The sequence below is a fragment of the Hetaerina americana genome, unplaced genomic scaffold, assembly GCF_022747635.1.
Source record: "Hetaerina americana unplaced genomic scaffold, ioHetAmer1.1.p SCAF_45, whole genome shotgun sequence".
In the NCBI taxonomy this organism is placed as follows: Eukaryota; Metazoa; Arthropoda; class Insecta; order Odonata; family Calopterygidae; genus Hetaerina; species Hetaerina americana.
In genome coordinates, this window is record NW_027287041.1 from 4,237,053 (window position 1) to 4,257,013 (window position 19,961).

The window sequence follows — 19,961 nt, forward strand, 5'->3', positions numbered from 1 at the left end:
GAATATAAAATTTAGAAACTTTCATCTTGCCCCTTTCTAGGATTGGGTATCTTCGCACACTTATTAATAACTGGCATTAATCATGACCTAGGTGATGACAAAATTCTTTTCCCGCAGATTCGTTTTCATAGAGGAATATAGTATTCGTCGTTGATATAGTTCAATTTAATAAATACAACTGACCTCTTCTCGATTGGTTATCAAGTCTTTCGTCGTAATATTGCACCCCTTTTTCATGCGATCATAGAAAACAGACAAACACTCGCTACATCGACGCTTAAATAGCCGGTATTCAGTCAGTAACTCCATGCAGGAAGAAAACACCAACCAGGGATGACTTTCATCCTGCACAACCTGATTAAATATTTCATAAACAGATATTCACCAAATAACGCACTAAACTTCTGGTCTTAATATCACCATTATTTTACAAAAGAGTATACGCGATATACAAACGAACTTCTATCTCATATAAGATTTTTTACACATATAACATTCCAAGCACTGAACACAGACAACTAAACTTACTTTGAAATCTATTAAATCTTCTACAGTCTTTTGCAGCATGATTTGTAATTTACTATTCTCGCCGAAAACATTGATCAACAGTCCACGACTGTTTAAACACAATCTGCACACTTCAAATTCGGCTTTATCGCACATTATGAAAGTTTTAGACTACTCCGAATGATTTACTTTACAATCTAACCCTAAATAATTCTGCAATATGTCACAGTTTACTTGAAATAGAACTAAAGTTTATTTTAACAGCCGAAAACTCAAAGTAAACAACTCAACAGCTGGACAATTGCATTCCGTACTTCATCTGTCACACTCTTCAATGGAATTGAGTGATATGGAAAAAAGAATCTTAATCCGATCAGATATATGTCTGGGTATTTCAATGTAATCTAGTAATTAAGGGGAGGAAAAATAATTCCGTTTTATATAATTTTATTAGTTAGTGAAGAATGACCGGCATTCTTTGGTATTATATACAAATCGAAAAAACTAAAAAGGTCTAATATGTTCCGATTATTCATTTGAAAGCCCTTGATCAAAAGATTCAGATACGTTTTGCTGATGATTGCTAAATGTAAGAATAACCCAGTATTTATACAAGCGAAAGTTATTGTGCGCCGTAGACATATAGTGTATTAAAAATATTACAAGTTCCATGTAACCGTCTCTTCATTCTGTTCCCACCTGAATACACATCAAAATAAATCTTCGACCCGTAGGAACGGGACTTTGACGAACTGAATCTTTTTCTGACGATTTGAATCAATGTCAAGTTTACATTGAACGTTGTTTGTCATGGTTAATCAGATAATGAAGATCTCAAAATAATCTTTATGTAATTTTAACTGTCAATGTTTCGTGATACGTCTAATAATTCCGAAATATGTTCATATGTTCTGACCCAGATTCAGATCGACTCTACTCGTATCATTGCTTTGATTTACAAGAAATACCGCAGAAATAAAATGAACAGATGAAGAACCAAACGCAAGTGCCCAGCTGGGGAGTTTTTTTTGTTTACTAAGGTTTTTTATCAATTTTGAACAGTAATTCAAGTAAATTGGGAACGATGTTATCATATATTTACCGTTAGGTACTTCAGTTAATCCGTGTCCGACACCTGTGACACTCCATTCTGCTCAAATCTATTTACACACACACTTATTCCGCCTTAAATTTACTTTGTTACTGGATTAGACGTGAATCACCGAGTGGGATTCGGCTACTTGTGTAATATGCGGAATTGTGATCCTCTTCCTCCAAAGAGTCGGTCATTTTTATCGACCCTTTTGCTCTTGCACATGAACTGCTGTGTTGGAGAAAAAATAAGAAGAATGAAATGCCAATCTCAAGTTGTCGAAGCATTTCTGATGTTGTATTGTGTGAATAATCGAAATATTTCACGTAATTTTTGACAGATGTTTATATATTTAACGTTATATTCTCCGGTCAATCATCCGACGTAATCTAAAACGTTCATAATGTGTGATAAAATTGATTTTGTGGTATGCAGATTGTGTTTAAACAGTGGTGGGGTTCTGATAAACATTTTCGATAAGAATAATAAATCGGAATTTATGTTGGAAAACACTATAGAGGATTTGATAAATGTAAAAGTAAGTGAATTGTGTGTGTGATGTCCTTTCTAAAATATTTTTTGAAGATCTTCGTTGTACTTAAAAGCAATTAGTTCATGGAATACGTAAGGTATTGGGGAAAACTATAGTGATTAGTAGACTAGAGTAGATTTCAGCATTATAATGTCAAAATAATGTTTTGATGTATTTTATCAGGTTGTGGAGGATGCAAATTATCCCTGGTTGATTTGTTCGAACTGCATCGAGAAGCTTACGGAATTCCGGCTATTTAAGCATCGATGTGAAGAGTGTCTGTTTGTTTACTACAATCGTATCCAAAAGGGGTTCAATCCTGTGACGGAAGGCTGGTTAACTAATCGACAAGAGGTCAGTTGCATCCGTTAATTTGAACGATGTAACAAAATCATATCTTGCCCCAAAAGAATATATTTCGTCGCATCTGTGTTGATTTATATGCTGTACAATTCATTCCCGTATCTCATAATGCCTGTGAGTGATAAGTTTGTTATCAATCACAGGCATTATCATTTGTGGCAAAAATGTGCACTATTTGAGTATGTAAGCTTTGAAAAGTAACTTTGTTTAAATTACTGTTCATTTCACCACTCAAACCGACATATGCAAAAGCATCCTATCTTTTATTTCAATCATCTTGCATCTTCAATGACCATGTTCCCGCACTGTTCATAACTGCGCTCCATGTCAAAGTAAATGCGATCATTTTTTTGAACATCCTTTCATTACGCCCTGTCATATCTATGTATAAAATAATTCAAATCATTCAAGAACCATTCTTATTTGACAATTTCACACTACCGAACAGTGGGATTGGGTTCGATTCCCTTATACTTCTTAATGGGGTCCACGGTAATAGGTGAATTTAACATAATGCCATGAAGGACTTAGTATTGGGTGAATGCTACCATCACCTACCAAACCGACTGAATTTGATTACTGTTTTTATTGTTTATAAGGAGGTGAGTGATGTCCTGACCCAAGACAATAATAATCCTAGAGAGCATATGGTTGATGGTACATCAGACAAAGTGTGGTCTTCAAGTAGTACCGTGGAATCTGCTGTACATTCCGTGGGTACAGCATCAGTTGAGATGAAGAACCCATATTCACCAGTCCATGGAATGAATTTTATGGCCGTTAACAATTGCAATGAAGTGAATATTCAGGTGAGTGAATTGAGCAGTTATCCATTGCAATCATAACCAATTCTATTTCACAATTAATATTATAGTGTCTTGGAAGTTTAAGTTCTTTTTTCTTAAGCATGGAGAAGAAGTGCAATAGGATGCAAATTGCTCTGGCCTTTCAAAAACCTGCACTGAAATGGTGAACCATCATAATGTTTATTCCATTGAATGAGTTGTATATGCATTCAATTTAAGCACCTGAAGTCATAATTGTTAATTGTTTTGCAAAATAATGGATTCCAAAATTATTTTCGAGCAAGACATACATAACAAAGTTTGGCCAAAAAGATTTTTTGCCCTGAATCACTTACTTTGAAATGTTTAACATATACAATTATAATACCATATTAGATCATAAAACCATAAATCATCATTAAACCATATTAATTCATATTGTTGATATGCTTTGAATTAGCTCCCTGGTGAGATCAAGAAAGAGATTGAAGACGTGACCATTGCCAGTGATGCTGTCGACAGCAGTGAAGTGGATGTGCAAGATGACATGATCATTGTCAAAGAAGAAATTGACACTACCAGTGGATGCTCTGTTCCTTTGAAAATTGATACTGGCTCATCAGTGCATGAAGATGATAGTCATTGGTTGGACAATGAAGATTCAAGTCATTTGGTGAGTGCATTTCGGGAGCATAATTATCAATCTATACTTTTGATCCAATTTTCCTTTCTGGCTTAAAGCAGTGTTATCATCAAAAGATGTGATGAACATTTCAATTTTTTAAGACTAATTGGGCAAAGATCAATTAATATAAACCTTGTCTCCCAGATCTTATATATGAGGTCAAATTTATAACCATAATGCCCTCATTCGATAAGATGCAGGATGAGTCTCTCTTTAAATGTTCTCCCATATATATACACAGTGTATTCCAAAAGTAATGCAATCACATATCCCATGCCACTCCTATTGAAAGGATTGGAATTGAGTCACTGTTGGTAAGTAGGAGGGACTCTAAGCTATGCTTCAAAACCAGTTACAGTGCTCTCCAAGTTGCAGAAACAGCAGGACATCAGTTATTGTGCGCCAACCAGCAATCTGTATTTACTGTAAATTTGCTGTAAATATCATGCAATTTACTTGATGGTATTAGTGTTTATAAACAAGATTACTGGTTTTTCTGAATAGCATTATTGCAATTGTCTGCATATGCAATTCTATTCAAATGAAAATGGCAAAAGTATTGAATTACTGCTCATGATAAAGGTGGTGTATTCAAACAAGTTAATGTAGTGATTTGTCAGTTTTTTAAGAGGAGATAAGATATTCCCAGGATTCTATAGAAAATCAAAGTGTTAGGATAGATAATGGCTATTATGTAGCATGACATGTATTAGGTTTGTGTGAAAATTATTGCAGGATTTAATTATCAGAACAGGAAATAGACATCTTGTGCAAAGTAAAGACTGTTCAGGTAAGCCAGAATTGTGGGCATGCTAGGTGTTTGCTAGGATGACTTAGTTGTTCCTCCTCTTTATTCTTTTTAGTATCTCTACATAGAAAACATATAATTTGTTCTTTCCCTGAAACATGAATTTATTATTTTTAGCCAGGTATTTGATGCATTCAGTGGGCTTGGCTAGGCTGGAAGGCCTTAAATGACAGGAGCACTCAGATATGCGCCATCTCTCAGTTCTTACCTGTCTGCTACTTGCCAGTTTTGAAAGGGTTTTCAATCACCTTATCAGAGAAGTGGTCATCAGAAGATTGGTTGTGGGAAGCAAGATTATTAAGGATAGGATAATTAAGGATCATGATGGTTTTGGTAGAATGGTATTGGTTATGATGAAGAGGGAAAGGGTTGTGTTTAATTGACTGACATACTGGGCAAGGCAGAAATTACAATAAAGGCTAACTTTACAGATTGTTTATTTTTATGGTATTTGGAAAAAGAAGTGATGATAAGGTGAGGGCTTTTCAGGCAGTGTGGTTCAATGAGAGGAGTATATCGGGTTCAAGGTTTGAGAATTTTACTCTTCAGCAGTATTTGAGGGTAACCATTTTTTATGTGACAGTAAAGTAGCTGGTCCATGTATTTTTATCTAAGGGGAAGTGTTCTTGTAGAAACAGAAGCCACAGACAGAGCGAGAAGAAGATGAAAGATTTTGTATATGATGGGAGGCCACAGTTGAAATCAATTCATTGTTGATAGTTGGTAAGATTCGTTCAGACTGAGTTAAAATTATTTTTCAATGTGTGAATGTTGATAGCTTGGAAAGTTATATCAGAGTCAGATATAGATAAATTGAAAGATACTGGAAAAGATGAAGAAAAAGACATGACAGTGGGGTTTGAGTGTTTCTATGATGGGAGAACTTATGTTTAATTGTACCCATAAATAGATTGGCATATGTAGGCGCTATAGGCATGCACATTCACTGCATTTTACAAAGACCCTTCAAAAATTGAGGTCTTGCAATATTTTTCTATGCTTAATGGTAATGGTGTTACTCTGCAAGAGCTTCCCGGCACTCCTCTTACCCTTTCACAAAGGTCAAGTCACAGTACATAACATCAGAAGAGATTCCTTGTGTAGACCTGTGGGTGATTGAGTAAGTTTTGCAAGGGTTAAGGCATCTTCGCATACCCAAGCAAGTGAGTGATTGGTGGGCCACTGGCGCAGAGGGAAACCTGTCCTCAGCCTTAATAAAGTATGATTGCTTGAGACTAGCAAGGATCGATGGTGCTTAATATATCCAAGCCAAATAATTTGTAGTTATTGTTTTTATTATTATATTACTTATGACTTATGGGCCACTGGTACAGAGAGAAGCTCTCGTAAGCGCTGATTGAGTGTAAGTGCTTGAGACAAGCAAGGATGAGTGCAATATAGTACATCCAAGCTAGAAGGGAGGTGATTATTTTTCATTTATTATAATTTTTAATTTTATTTCATTTTATGTGATTAATGAGCCCCTGATGCAGACGGAAATCTCTCGTAAGCCATGATAGTGTGAGTACATGCAACAAGCAAGGATCAATGCTGCTTAATACATTCATGCTATAGAGTTTGTAATTATTTTCTTTTTATTTTTATATTACGTGTGACTGACGGGCCACTAGCGCAGAGGGAATCTCTCATTAGCCCTGATTGAATATGATTGCTGGGTTCTAGCAAGAATCAATGCTATATAGTTTATCCAAGCTAGAGGGTTCATAATTATTTTTCATTTGTTGTAATTTTTATTTTTATGTCCCCATGTATAATTAGTGAGCCCATGACGCAGAGGGAAACCTCCAATAAGCCCTGATAGTGTGAGTGTATGTGACAAGCAAGGATCAATGCTGCTGAGTACATCCAAGCTAGACAGTTTGTATTTTTTTTTGTTTTTATTATTTAATTATGTGTTACTTTTGGGCCACTGGTGCAGAGGGAACTTCTTGTAAGCCCTGATTGAATGTGGTTGCTTGGGAGTAGCAAGGGTCAATGCTATGTTGTCCAAGGTAGATACTACATGATTTATTTGCATTTGCCATTTCATTGTTCTTGTCATTTATGGTATCTAATTATTTCAATTATTTTTAATTTTTTTTATTTTATTTCTTATTGGTTTTATACTCATTTATTAAGTTTTTATAGATTTACTGCTTATATCTTCTCTTTTTTCCCTCATCCATCCTTTGCCCATTTATAAGAGTACGGCTGGTATTGACTCTGCACATTACATTTTGGAGGTTATTGGTTTTCTGAATTTTTGGTAGCATATAAAATAAGGGCTCTCAGGATTATGCAAGTACACATTAATTCTTCAGAAGATGGGCAAAATTTGAGTACTATTTAGCGAGGTTAAATCATCATCAAAAAGTAAGAAGGAAAGATCTATTCAAATAATCAGAGATAAATTGAGTCAGAAAATTGAGATAGAAAAGATCCAAGGGAATTGAAAGGATTAATATGAAAAACTGTCTGTTAAAGAACTTTCATTACACAGTAAGAGAACTTGGGTCAGATAAAGAATGCTCAGACAGAAAATATCCAAGAAACTTGGGAAGAATATAAAAAGAACTGAATGGTTAAGAACTTAGGTAACCAAGTTTATACATGAAAAAGTAAGCTTACAGTGAGGAAGATAGCTAAGGTCCAGTCATATCCGATGATGACATAGAAAGGGCTTTAAAGCAGATTAAGTTAAATAATGTGTTAGGCATAGACAATGTTGGCAGAATTACCAAAAGGTTTTAGTATGGTTAACTACAATTAAATTGGAATGGTTAATAGTAGCTGTGAGAATGGAATCTGGCATGAAAAATTTCTGTGATAAGTTTTAATTACTTTCCAAATAAGGTAAATATTAGAACAATTAGTATGAAATACGGTACCTCTACAGTGGTCTTCTTTGGATTGTCAACAAAATGATACAATCGAGCAAATAATTACTTAGGGGATTTTATTCAAGACCTATCAGCTAAAATATTTATTATGTTAATATAATGCATACAAGTTAACAATTTTTTTTCTTCATTTCAAAAAAACCATGTTTAGCAAAAATATTTTTCATGATATCCTGAAAATCTGTGATATTTTTTCTTTGATCTTGCAGGATCCTTTGGAATATGCAGAAATATATATGCCCCCTGAAGAAGAAGTTCATATTAAGGAAGATTGTGATGCTGACATTCCTCAGATGGAAGTAAGACTGGGAGGGAATATGTTGCAGGAACAAGGTAAGGAAAGCTAAGGACTCTGCTGACACTAGTGGGATTGAAGGGTTAATCACCAATAGTTTTAATACAACTATCGGTGATTTACCCCTGCAGTACTACTAAGGTATTTTGGAAAATCTGAGTTACTTTTTGAAAATTGTTTTCAAAATAACTGAAAGGCCATTTAAAATAGTATGATAAATTGCAAAAAAATGGTAATATTATCATTGTATTTAGAATTATTTATTAATATATTTAATATTATTTATTAAGCTACTCAAATAAGATCTTTTATTAACCTTTCTGTATTTTTAAGCCTTTTCTTTTGATTGAATATTCTTATTTTAGATTTTATCAGTTAGGAATGATAACTTAAATAACCCAAAACAACCATTCCCCATTTCAATATCTGGTTTTAACCTTTCACCAAAGCATTTGTGAGAAATATTAAGCTTTATAAAAAATTGACATGCAAAATTTTTTGATGTATTTGTAATGTCTGCACAATTCTTTTAATGAAAAATTAAGATGGGATTAAGACTCCATCTCGGGATGTCCTCCTACAGGTTTTTTTTCTGAAAACAGTTGTGCCTGTGTTTCAATGAGCATCTTCATGGCAAAGTTACCTGATCTGGTGTACTTAAACCTGAAGTTGCTCATTGAAACACAGGCTAAACTGCTGTCAGAGAAAGAACCTGCATGGTGATATCCTGAGAAGGAGAAGTCTTTCATCTGAATGCCACAAAAATCTATGATCCTAAGATGTGAGTTAGTTTAGTGCCTTTTAATTTTACCCTAAGGTCCTCATGGGATAATTTGGTATGGCAAAATAAACAATTTGCTTTAGTAACTTGATTAAATTTTGCCGAAAGTTGATATTTTTTAATTAAGTCTGTGAAAGTGTACATAAGTCATTCAATGAAACCAAATCAAAACTAAGGAAAATAATTTTTTGAAATAATTGAATTTAAGAAGGTCATTACACAGCACCACCTCACCATTGATCTTGTCAATAAGTTATCAAGATAAGCTAATACATATACAAGATACCTTTAATGCTGCAAAAATTTGGTGTGAAAATGTGATTAATTAGTTTTTTTTAATGCAACTAAAAATAATTTTAATTAAATATCTTCTGAAAAATACATAAAGAGTTAATTATAATTCATCATAAAAAGTTGCAAAAACAATTTGCCACTAAGTAATTCATTATATTTTAGCTAAGAAAGATGTTCAATTTATGTTCCCAACACAATTATTGAATATTTCAAATCATCTGGAAACCCTGAGATATGTATGATAATTAAAACTAATTAATTGCCCAACTTAATGTTAACTGCTGCATACTCACATTTTCTTAGTCTAAATCTTATTTTTTTCTTAATTATGTCATATCCATTGTTATTGATTTATTTTCTTCCTTACATTATATGCAGCAATATGAAATTTCCCTGATTTTAAACATTCTCTTCACAGAGAAAAATATATCATTCTTTAAATGATATATTTCCTTTCCTGTATGCTATTTACTACTTCAGAAATGTTCTTCTTGATCTTTCTTGAAGTCCTTGTATAAAAAATAACGGTTTTAATATCAGGGTAACACTAAGTAAACCCATGTGGAACAGTGATGCGAGACAATTATAAACCCTTTTATTAGCTATTTTCCTTTATTGGTTGTTTATTTGCAATAAAAAACCCGAGTTCATTTTACTTCAAGGCCATGCTATATTCCTTTTTTGCTCAGCAATATCAGTTTAAATCTTATCAATAAAATATTACCAAGGTAAATAACCTAGTTTTTATCTCTCATTTATTGGGGAGATATTGAAGATATTGTGAGTGACTCATAGTACATACTTTATGTACTTAGAAAGGATAAGGTGCTTCTTGATTAAGCATGATGGATGAAGTAAGCAATTGACGTAACAACAGAAAGGGTAAAATTTTGAGATACACAAACAAGGACCCAAAGGTAACAGAAATTGGCATGAAGTAGTCAATAAGAGCTGTTTCAGTGGAACAATTTTTTTTCATTTTGGCAGAAAACATGATGATGGACTATTCAGAGTAAAATACAGCAGTATAATTTTATTTCGTGTTGGATGAAATACCAGTGCAACCATTAGTAATGCTCAAGACTTGATATGCCAATCTCTTCTAAGGAAACCCGGAGTCTATGAATGATTTATACTTTTGAGAACCAATTCAATTCAAAAGACCAACCCAATTCAGGCTACACTTCAACATCAGTAGCTGATGAAAATATTGACAAAATCAATACACTCTTTGGTGAAGATCATCACAGAACCATTGATCAACTCTGTTAAATGTCTGAAATTTCCTTGCGTTTCTTTTTGGTGGATTTTTTCTGAAGATTTGCATATGAAAAGAAAGATTTTCCTACCTTATTGCGGCCAAATTGGGCTTATACCCTTCTCTTTATGATGCAGTTTTTGAAAAATAATAGCATGACATCATTTCTCCACTTCCCCTACCCTGAGAAAAGCATATTGACTCTGACGAAGGTAAAACAAAATGTGCTAGAAGGCATGATTCCGAATGATCTGAGGCTTTCCTGGCAAATACTGTGGATGAAGGCTTCTCGGGTTTTGCACCAGGTTAGGTTAGGTAGCACCAACATTTCGACACCTAACTTTGCCATCGTCTTCAGGGTGAATTGACATTACCACGAATGTGCCCAGTATTTATGTTTGCTCTTGAGTCTGCCCACTCGTGATTGCTTAAGATGCTTGTTCTCTCGATTCCGTGATCTTTTTGAGTACAGGTTTCAATGCATTACTAATCTGGAATCCATTGTCTCAAGTTACCAGGTTCTTGTTCAATCTTATGTGGACTCTTTCATTGACAATCCGGTCCCAGTATCCATTGGCCGGACAAAGGACCTTTATCTTGGAGAATTCTATTCTATGTTCCAATTCGATGCAATGTTCTTCCACCACCAATTTCTTGGGGTAGCAGAGTTGGATATTTCTCTTGTGTTCAATGAGTTGCTTTTCCACTGTTCTCCCAGTTTCCCCAATGTATGATCTCCCACACTCGCAGGGTGTTTTGTAAACTCCAGCTCTTTTTAGATTCCGGTCATCCTTCACGGTGGATACGAAGGATTTCAACTTGCTCTGAGGTTTATGTATTGTCTCCACCTTATGTTTCTTAAGGATTCTGCCAATCTTTTTCAATATGGTGCACACAAACAGGATGCAGGCTCTGGCAATCACAAGATAGCGGACTCCACGCTAAACATATAAATACTGGGCACAATCCCGGCAATGTCACTTCACCCTGAAGACAATGGCGAAATTAGCTGTCGAAATGTTGGTGCTACCCAACCTGACCTGGTGCGAAACCAGAGAAGCCCTTATACACAGGCATAATTCAGGTCAGCTTTAGTTAATGACAGATGCTTTGTTCCTAGGATTTCAGCACAGCTGAAGTTACTAACATACATACAATGACTTTTTACAGGAAATGATGTGTACATGAATACCTATAATAATTTATTTACATTAATACGTTTATCCAAACTGGTTTAAATAATTCTTTAATTGCAGGAATATATTATTAAATGAATATCAACCTTACCTTATCCTTCAAATGTTTCAGATGATTACCAAAAACAAGATAATGCAGGAGAAAATGCTTCAGCCACTCAACCGAATGTGTGTAAAATTTGCAACAAGGTATTTGAACAAAAGGACCTTCTCAAAGATCATGTAATGCATGTGCACCATAACAAGGTGATGCAATTCAAATGTGATGTTTGTTTGGAGGTATTTAAGAGAAAAGAACACCTTAAAAGTCATATCAAATTGGTGCATGCTCTTAAGAAGAAGCACCAATGTGAATTCTGCTCCAAAAACTTTCCATATTTAAGTAAACTCAAAAGCCACATGTCAACACATACTGGGGAAAGGCCATTCCAATGTGCATTGTGTTTAAAAGGTTTTGCTGGAAAGATACATTTACAGAGGCACATTTTGACACACACTGGAGAAAAGCCACACATGTGTGAAATATGTAGCAAAGGATTTGCTCTTAATAGTAGCCTTAAGAGGCACATGTTGACACATACTGATGGAAAGAGATACAAATGTGATGTATGTTTAAAAGCATTTGCTAGTAAATGTTTTCTTAAGGATCACATATTTAAACATACTGATCTAAGGCCACACAAGTGCAACATCTGTTCAAAAGCATTCACTCAGAGAAGTCATCTGAAGTCACACATGATTACACACTCTGGTGAAAAGCCGCACAAGTGTGTCATTTGTTTTAAAGCTTTTGCTCTGACTCATCATCTGAAGAGTCACATGAAGACACACACTGGTGAAAGGCCTCACAAGTGCAATGTCTGTTCAAAAGCATTCATTCAGCGTTGTCATCTAATCTCACACATGAAGACACACTCTGCAAAATTATCATAAAAATGTAAGATCCTAGAGCTTATTTCACTCTAAGGAAAGGATTGTAAAACTTTAATTTCAACTTTGTAACAAAGTGACATTATTATCCTTTTTATGTAATTTCTTCAATTAAAAAATTATTGATAAAGTGACAAATCTCAGCATAATTATGTATATCATGATAACAATAATTAACCCTCTTAGTGCGGCGGGGATCTCAGGGGTACTAGTGAGAAATGCGAAGGGTAATTTGAGAAAATGTATCACCTTAGAAAAAAAACCATTATGAAGTTATTTGTTAAGATATCCATATGCAGTTTTTTTATTTTTAAATATAATATTGTATTTAATAATGATGTAATATATTTACATCATCTGAAAAATTAATGTAATTACGACAGCATCATGAATTTGAAGAATACTTTTTTAGCAATTATATTACGATTTTTAGACACAAAACTAAGGTTTTTTTAAAACATTTTTCATTTACAGTACGATATTTAAACATAATAAAGAATCAAAAAGACATGCAGAAAATATTATAAATAAATAAAGAAAAAACCAGTGAACTGCGAATTTTTTTGTCAGCCTCTGCATAGTTCGATTTTGTTGAAAAGGATGATATCACTGAGTCAAATTGGGACTTTTCCCCTTTCCATCCATCATGTATATCCAAACTCCAAAGTTCACCCTCCACTCAGCCGCACAGAATCTAGAGGCAATTCCCAACAATATCCAATTGATTAAATTGGATATAAAAGATGCCTTTTGGCAGATACCCAACAGCACCGCCATTTTTAGGGGGTTTATCACCAGGGAATCCTTTACATTTGGATGAGACTCCCAATGGGTCTTACATTGACACCCGCCATTATGCAATGGAAGGTGCAGGCAATTAGAAGTGAACTGTAGGAGAAACTCCAGGTAGTCATGATAGCATATCTGGATGATTGGCTAATCCTGTTGCGTAGTGACCAAACAACATTGGTGAAACAAATACTTCAGTTCATAAAGTGGACCTAGGAATATTGCTTGATCTTGAAAAGAGCTCGTTAAAGCCATCAGTGAGAATAAAATATCAGGAGGTTCATATGGACACTACATTAATGTTGCCCAGCTTGACAAAATACGTGCTAAAGTGGATCAGATACATTATTGATGTGGTCCAGTGAATCTAACAAAAGGATATATCCAAGGCAGCGGCATATATTGCCTGGATAACCTACAATTTGAAACTCCACCCTATTCTTAGTCCAGGACACGGTAAGGGAGTAAGTCCATCACGTGGCTGGAGTGCCTATGGGATGATAATTAATGGCAGGGATCCAGAGTGTATTCCAATTATAAGTACATTTTAGATGTGTTCAGTGACGCCACCCCATTCCAGGTGGCATGGATGATCCCGATGTTTTAAACTACCGAAATATGGGCCATAGCGCATTAGAGACCAATTATGGAGACAGAGACATTATTGGCCTTATTTGCAGCCCATAATAAAATCAGCATTGCGGACCCCGATACAAATGTAATAATTTATTACAATAATCAAGCTGTAATTGCATCCCTGACTAGGGGAAAAGGTTGTTATACTTATGTGTCATGATATGTTTTATCCACTTATGAGCTTAATAAAAGAATGGTCACAGAATGTGACCTGGAGGTACATTCCCTGGTATATAATCCAGGCGATTATCCTTCTTGGACTATCCTGCCTCCCTATGCTCACGTTGCCTCAGATTAGGGAGTCAGGTGGATATATAGGTGGGACAAGGTCTGAGTTAGTCGGTTGGTCAATAAGGGTCAGAGAGGAAGAGTGCCTTCAGATCATGTCCACTCATGTATACCTCTGGACAACGTCTGCCATTCACCTGCCCTGTCTTATCCTTAAAAGGTACCAGATGTCCCCCTTGAAAACTATTTTTGGAATGACAAGAAAATTTGACTCTCTTCCCTTTTTAATACCTTGCTAATAGGTGAATTTCACATAAATCAGGGTATGGCTTAATATTTGTTAACTCTCATTGACTACAAAATCAACCTTTCCTGTTGGTGGTTTGTAAGGAGCAGAGTTATATCCTCAGCCAATGCAACAAAGGTTTGGAAGGGCCAGGAGGGGACATGGTTTATTTTGCTTCATGCAAAATATGGATGTTGAGTAGTGCCATGGCATTTATTAATCATATGCTTCAAATAACAGCATTTGAGACAAATGACAGTTATACAGTAGGCACATGAAGATATGGCATGGTCAATATTAATGACAACAAAGTGAAGATTTAGTTGAAAGAATACAACAATTATGTATTGCAGTCTTAACAAATATTATTTCCCAAAGTTAATTATTTAAGTCTCTGATATTAATTAGGTTTTCTACTGCTGCTCATTTTTCAATTATCTCAAAAGGTTTGTCGGTGTGATATTCTTTTTTTGAAATTTTTATCATCTGCCATTTTTATATTGACTTAGTTTTCTGGTAAGGTTTAAAAAAGATTGCTGATGATACAACTACCAATGATGCTGAAGAGAATATGGCTGTGAATGTCCGGAATGATATGATCCTTGTCAAAGAGGAGGTTGACACTTGTAGCAGTTGCTCTACTGCTCCAGAAAAGGATATAGAATTGCCAATCAAATCAATGCAAGGTGACAGGTCCAGCAATGATAAAGCAGAGAATTTGGTGAGTGTTTATATTGATGTTGCTTGCATAGTTAGCAATCTGTGCTTTGAAATCAGTATTGTTCACATTTGAACTTTGCTATTTGAATTTTAATTATTTTCCCTCTTAATATGTATTTTCACTTTCTATTTTGTTATCCCATCACCTTACTTGAGTTATTGTCACCATTGATGACTACAGTTTATGTACCTCTGTTTGCAGTAGTGGTTAGGAGAATGTAAAGAATTCTATCAGTGGTTATAACTATGGAATTATAAAACCATCTTTGCAGCAGTAATGCTTTTCTTTGATCTTGCAAGATCCTTCAAAAAATGGAAAATTCTATTTGTCTGTAAATTAAGAATTAAAAATTAAGGATGAGTGTGTAATTAAGATTCCTTGGGATGAAGGATGCCTGGGAAAAGAATTAGTTGCTGAAACAAGATAAGATGGTCTCACTACTGTTATGGGTAGACTTTTTCATCAGGAACAGCCTTTTGACATCCCTCAGTGTCTCCTTTTTAGTTATTATGAACCATCAGTTGAGATGTACCAAGTATATGTAAAATCAATATCCAAATTACTTGTTTCAGTTGGGAATTTATAAACGCCATTTCAATATCCTTGGCTAGCATTTTATTCACTTTTTTGAGCGTTCATTTTGGTAAAAAGGCAGTTTCTTTGTTAGAGTTTAGTCTGCAAGCCATAACATTTTGTTGGTGCTTTGGGCTGAAACCATTAGATTGACCTGAACTCTGACTTTATCATTTCTTCCTCCTTAAAATGTTTTGCAGCGTTTCCCTCTCAATCTACCAATAGCATATACTCGTTTGTTTTCCTTTCTGTCCGCTTTACCTTCTAAAAACCCACATTTCAAAAGTATTTCAATGATTATATTTCTGAGCAACATGAAATCAAAGCTGAATTATCCAGTCACTAAAATTATTAAAGGCCTGTTATGTCATGAGGTTCACTGCCTGAAGTGCCAGCAATGCCCTGCCTTCTATATTGCACATTATACCACAACCCTTAATATTAGAATCAATAATTACATCTTGACTCAGTCTAGAATTTTTCTCATTGGGATACTTTCAATCACAAAAAAAGCTCCAGAACACTCTAATTCCTTTGATGAATGCTATAAAAAACCATAAACACAGAAATCAACCCTAAGGTCGGTTTAGTAGGTGACGGGGTTTAGAGATCACACAGTACTAAGCCCTATACAGCATGTGAAGATTCCCACCTCAGGGTAGGGAGGCCAGTTGCTTCCCCTTTGCAAGTTATGGTTTCCCAGGGAGACCTGGTACCCAAACAATCATTTTAGCTTCAGTGGAGCTGCGGGTGCCCAGAGTGCCTTGCCTGGAAGTCGAACCTGGGACCCTCTAGTCAGCAGTCCAATGCTCTACCAACTGGACTTTCACAATCCACAATAAATAATATAATATCTCCATTTTAATATCCCTCTCATCCTTAGACCCTAAATTTAAACTTAAATTAACAGAGCTGACTCCTTGATTTTTCAAATAGCCAGCTGTTAATGTTAGTCATTAATTATCTCAATCTTAACTTCTGATCAACTTCTATCTGCAGAATGAATTATTGCAACTTTGGAAGGCACATGTAATTGTAAATAGATATTAAGTAAACACCTATTCATGAGTATATGGCCACCATTGAACATTCAATTCCTTCTGGGACATATACTGCCTTGGGAAAAAACTTATGGAAGATATTAGATTGCAGATAATTGACTGATACCTGGGCTCATGTCTGTTTGAATAACTTTGCCTTATCTACTGTTGAAATCATTAAATTGATATTAAAAATGTATTCATTAATTTTAATTTACCTGTCATTTTTAATGAAAAGTTCTCTTTGATTTCGTGAAATAATGTCTTTACTGTGTAATTATTATACCCAACAGCAAACAAATTATGGTTATTCATTGAATAAATATTTGATGGATAATAAGTCTATTTTTATTAATATATTCTAGGAGAAGTCATGTTAAATTCATATGTGAGGATAATTGTATTAAACTGTACTGTTTGCTTCCATAGCAAGTGTTTTCAACTTACTTCCAAAGTTGTAGCAGATGTGTCATCAAGCTTGTTTTTAGAGAGGAACTCTTACAACCTAAATGATCAGTAAGAAAAATGTGTCATTTGAGTTTGATTTCATTATGGATTATTTTAAATATTCTTATCTCAGTACCTTTTTTTTCTTCGATAAATTTATTTCTTTGAAAGTGGGAAATGTCCTTCCTTTTCCTTTTTCCTGTTTTTAGATTGCATCCTCAATCATTTATTAGAAATGAAGGGTGAAATTGTATGACCACAGCAAGAAAATGGTAGAATATTGACAGAAATTGCAGACTTTGAACAGTGCCCTTGCACACAATACAGCTTTGCAAGCCCGAGTTGAGGACCTAGAGGCTCAACTCCAGAGGAAGTTGGCCACAGAAAGGAAACTAGAAGAGAGAGTGAAGTTTTTGTCTGAGGATTTGGAAAGGCAATGCCATCAGAATGAGTAGCTTGTTCTGGAGAATGAAGTGTTGAAGTGGAAGGCTAATGAGAACAGTAAGCTATTTGCATCCTATTCTGGGCAGTTGGACATGTCATCTCCTATGACTGGCTCTATGATGCCATCCTCCAGTCCCAGCAGTGATCCTCATGGTATTTCCACCATGGTAATTGTGCTTGGAAGTGCTGGTTAACCACCCAACTTCATGTTTCTAAGGTTTTCACCTCAATTATCACCAAACTCCTCATTTTCTGACATGAGGACGATGAAGAAGAGGAGGAGACAAAGGTGAGGAGAGGCAAGGAAGACAAAGATGATTAAGATGATGGCAAACTAAGCATCAAACTGACACCCATCACTCCAAAGGTCCATACCCTGGTGAAGAAGAATGGCTCTATTTCTTGGCTTGTAAGGAAGCAAGAGGTTATTCCTGCCTTCAGCCTCTCATTGTAAATACAGGCTGAGGCCATCCAACTTTCCCTGCACTCCACCTACCCCCTCAACCTCCTCCCAGAACTGACTTCCCTAGCCAACTCTTCCTCCTCTACCTTGCCCACATCCTCCAACCCCAGCAGCAGCATATTCCACAAAGGGATCTTACCTTTATCCCCGACAGAAGCCACCCCAAGATGGGCCTCCAACACCGTCCTCCTTGCCAAGAAGACTCAACCCAAGAGGGATAAGCTGGTTGGTGATGGGATGGTCTACACCTGGACCCATTTCACCGGACACTGCCACCTGGTAACCATGTCAGGTGGGTCGTATCACAACTAACTTCCATAAGCACCGTCTGTGTCCACATACTGAGTTGCTTGATGCGGAAAGGGCCTCTGCTGCACCTGGTGCCTGCCTGGCCAAGCTAAAGGCCTGGAGGGGTACCAGGGTGCCAGTTCTCCCCAAGGTGCCTGCCCAGGAGGAAGTGCCCCAGCCAAGGAAGGTGGCTGACAGGGGTCAAGTGGGAGAGATGGAGGAAGGCCAGGATAGGGACATGGGCTGCTTTCACCTCTCTGAGGAGGATCCAGTGGCCCTGCTGTCCAAAGCACCCATGCGCTCAGAGAACAGGAGCTGTTTGCCCTTCTGTGAGTTCAGTGATGACTTTTCCAACCAATTGCCTTCCACCGCCAGTTACAGATGAACAGAATGAGCCTCAACTGCTATAGCATGGAGATCTTGCTAGAGATACTGAAAAAGACCCCAGGGTCACCGCTCCCAAGCAGCCAGGGCCCATCCAAGGGTGGGCCATGGGATGGAATGGCCAGCACCGCTGAGATGCATCACTACAAGCTGAGGCATGTGCTGTCCTCCCTGTGCACCCACCTGCGCCTCTCCATCAAGGAGTCAGTCGGAGAGGCAGTGATCTCCAAGGAGATCTCTGATGACACACAAGGCAAGTCAGAGGAAGAGAAGGAGAAAAAGAAGGGAAATGGGAAGTTGCTAGCGGTCAGTGAGGACAGTGCGGAGGTGGTGGGAATTGTCTCATCAACTCCATACCAGTAGTGCCGGCAGGATCCCCGGCAGTGAAACAGCATCATCTGCTGAGGCAGCGGTCAGGTTGGAAGTCATTCATATGGAGGAGCCAAGGTGCAATGGGAATAATGAGAGGGCACCCCAGGACAAACTGATCTCTGGCAGCAACGTGTTCAAGTTGGGTCAGGAGCAGCTGCTGTCTTCTTCCACACTGGGTTTTAGCCACTTGGCCCACACAGACTCTTCCGTAATGGAACTCAGCTGGTCTGAGGAGCTTGAACTAATGATTTCAGAGTCAGACGTGTGGCGGAGACAGGCAGGTCTGCCCTGCCCTTTGCAGGTGGATTGGATTCTTAAAATGTTATGGCTGAAATCTAAGAGAAGACGAAATGAAATACGATCCATTCAAAGAAGTTCTATTTCAAAATTTGGTATTGGGGAGAAGGTGGGAGAGAGGGACTGATTTTCCTCCCCAAGGTATATCCCAGCATCTTCTCACATCCCTGCCTCTACTTTCATCAAACCCAGGCTTTCCAGCAAGAAATTGCACGGACTCGACACCGTTGATCATCATTCTGGTCTACATACCAAGCAATCATAAGCAGAAAGAAATTGATAGGATTTACCACCTTTAGAGGACATAATAAACCATGAGTTTATGCAGGAAAATAGGGCAGCAGTTGTAACAGACAATGATGATTAAAGATTGGAATGAGATGAAAGGCAAAAAGATGGTGTTTAGGTTGGAGACTAGAGTTTACACACAAGAAATCACCACATGGAGAAAGGAATTGAGTTCCGCAGGTTAAAGATGGGGATTATCTGTTACTTATTACTTGTGTTGACACTAAGAGACATAGGTTTGAATGAAAATTGCCAGGTGACTCAGATACAACTTAGTT

General features: G+C 36.5%; 1 protein-coding gene across 1 annotated transcript; it reads left to right on the forward strand.

Moving 5' to 3' along the window:
* Positions 1 to 1,907: 1,907 nt before the first annotated feature.
* On the forward strand, positions 1,908 to 19,089 carry LOC139693222 (uncharacterized). The gene is made up of 9 exons (XM_071591327.1): positions 1,908 to 2,138; positions 2,316 to 2,486; positions 3,095 to 3,304; positions 3,741 to 3,953; positions 7,883 to 8,006; positions 11,610 to 11,776; positions 13,171 to 13,300; positions 18,209 to 18,346; positions 18,770 to 19,089. Exons 1-9 carry the CDS (start codon positions 2,004 to 2,006, stop codon positions 19,087 to 19,089), a joined length of 1,608 nt encoding a protein of 535 aa, XP_071447428.1. The 5' UTR covers positions 1,908 to 2,003.
* Positions 19,090 to 19,961: the final 872 nt, after the last annotated feature.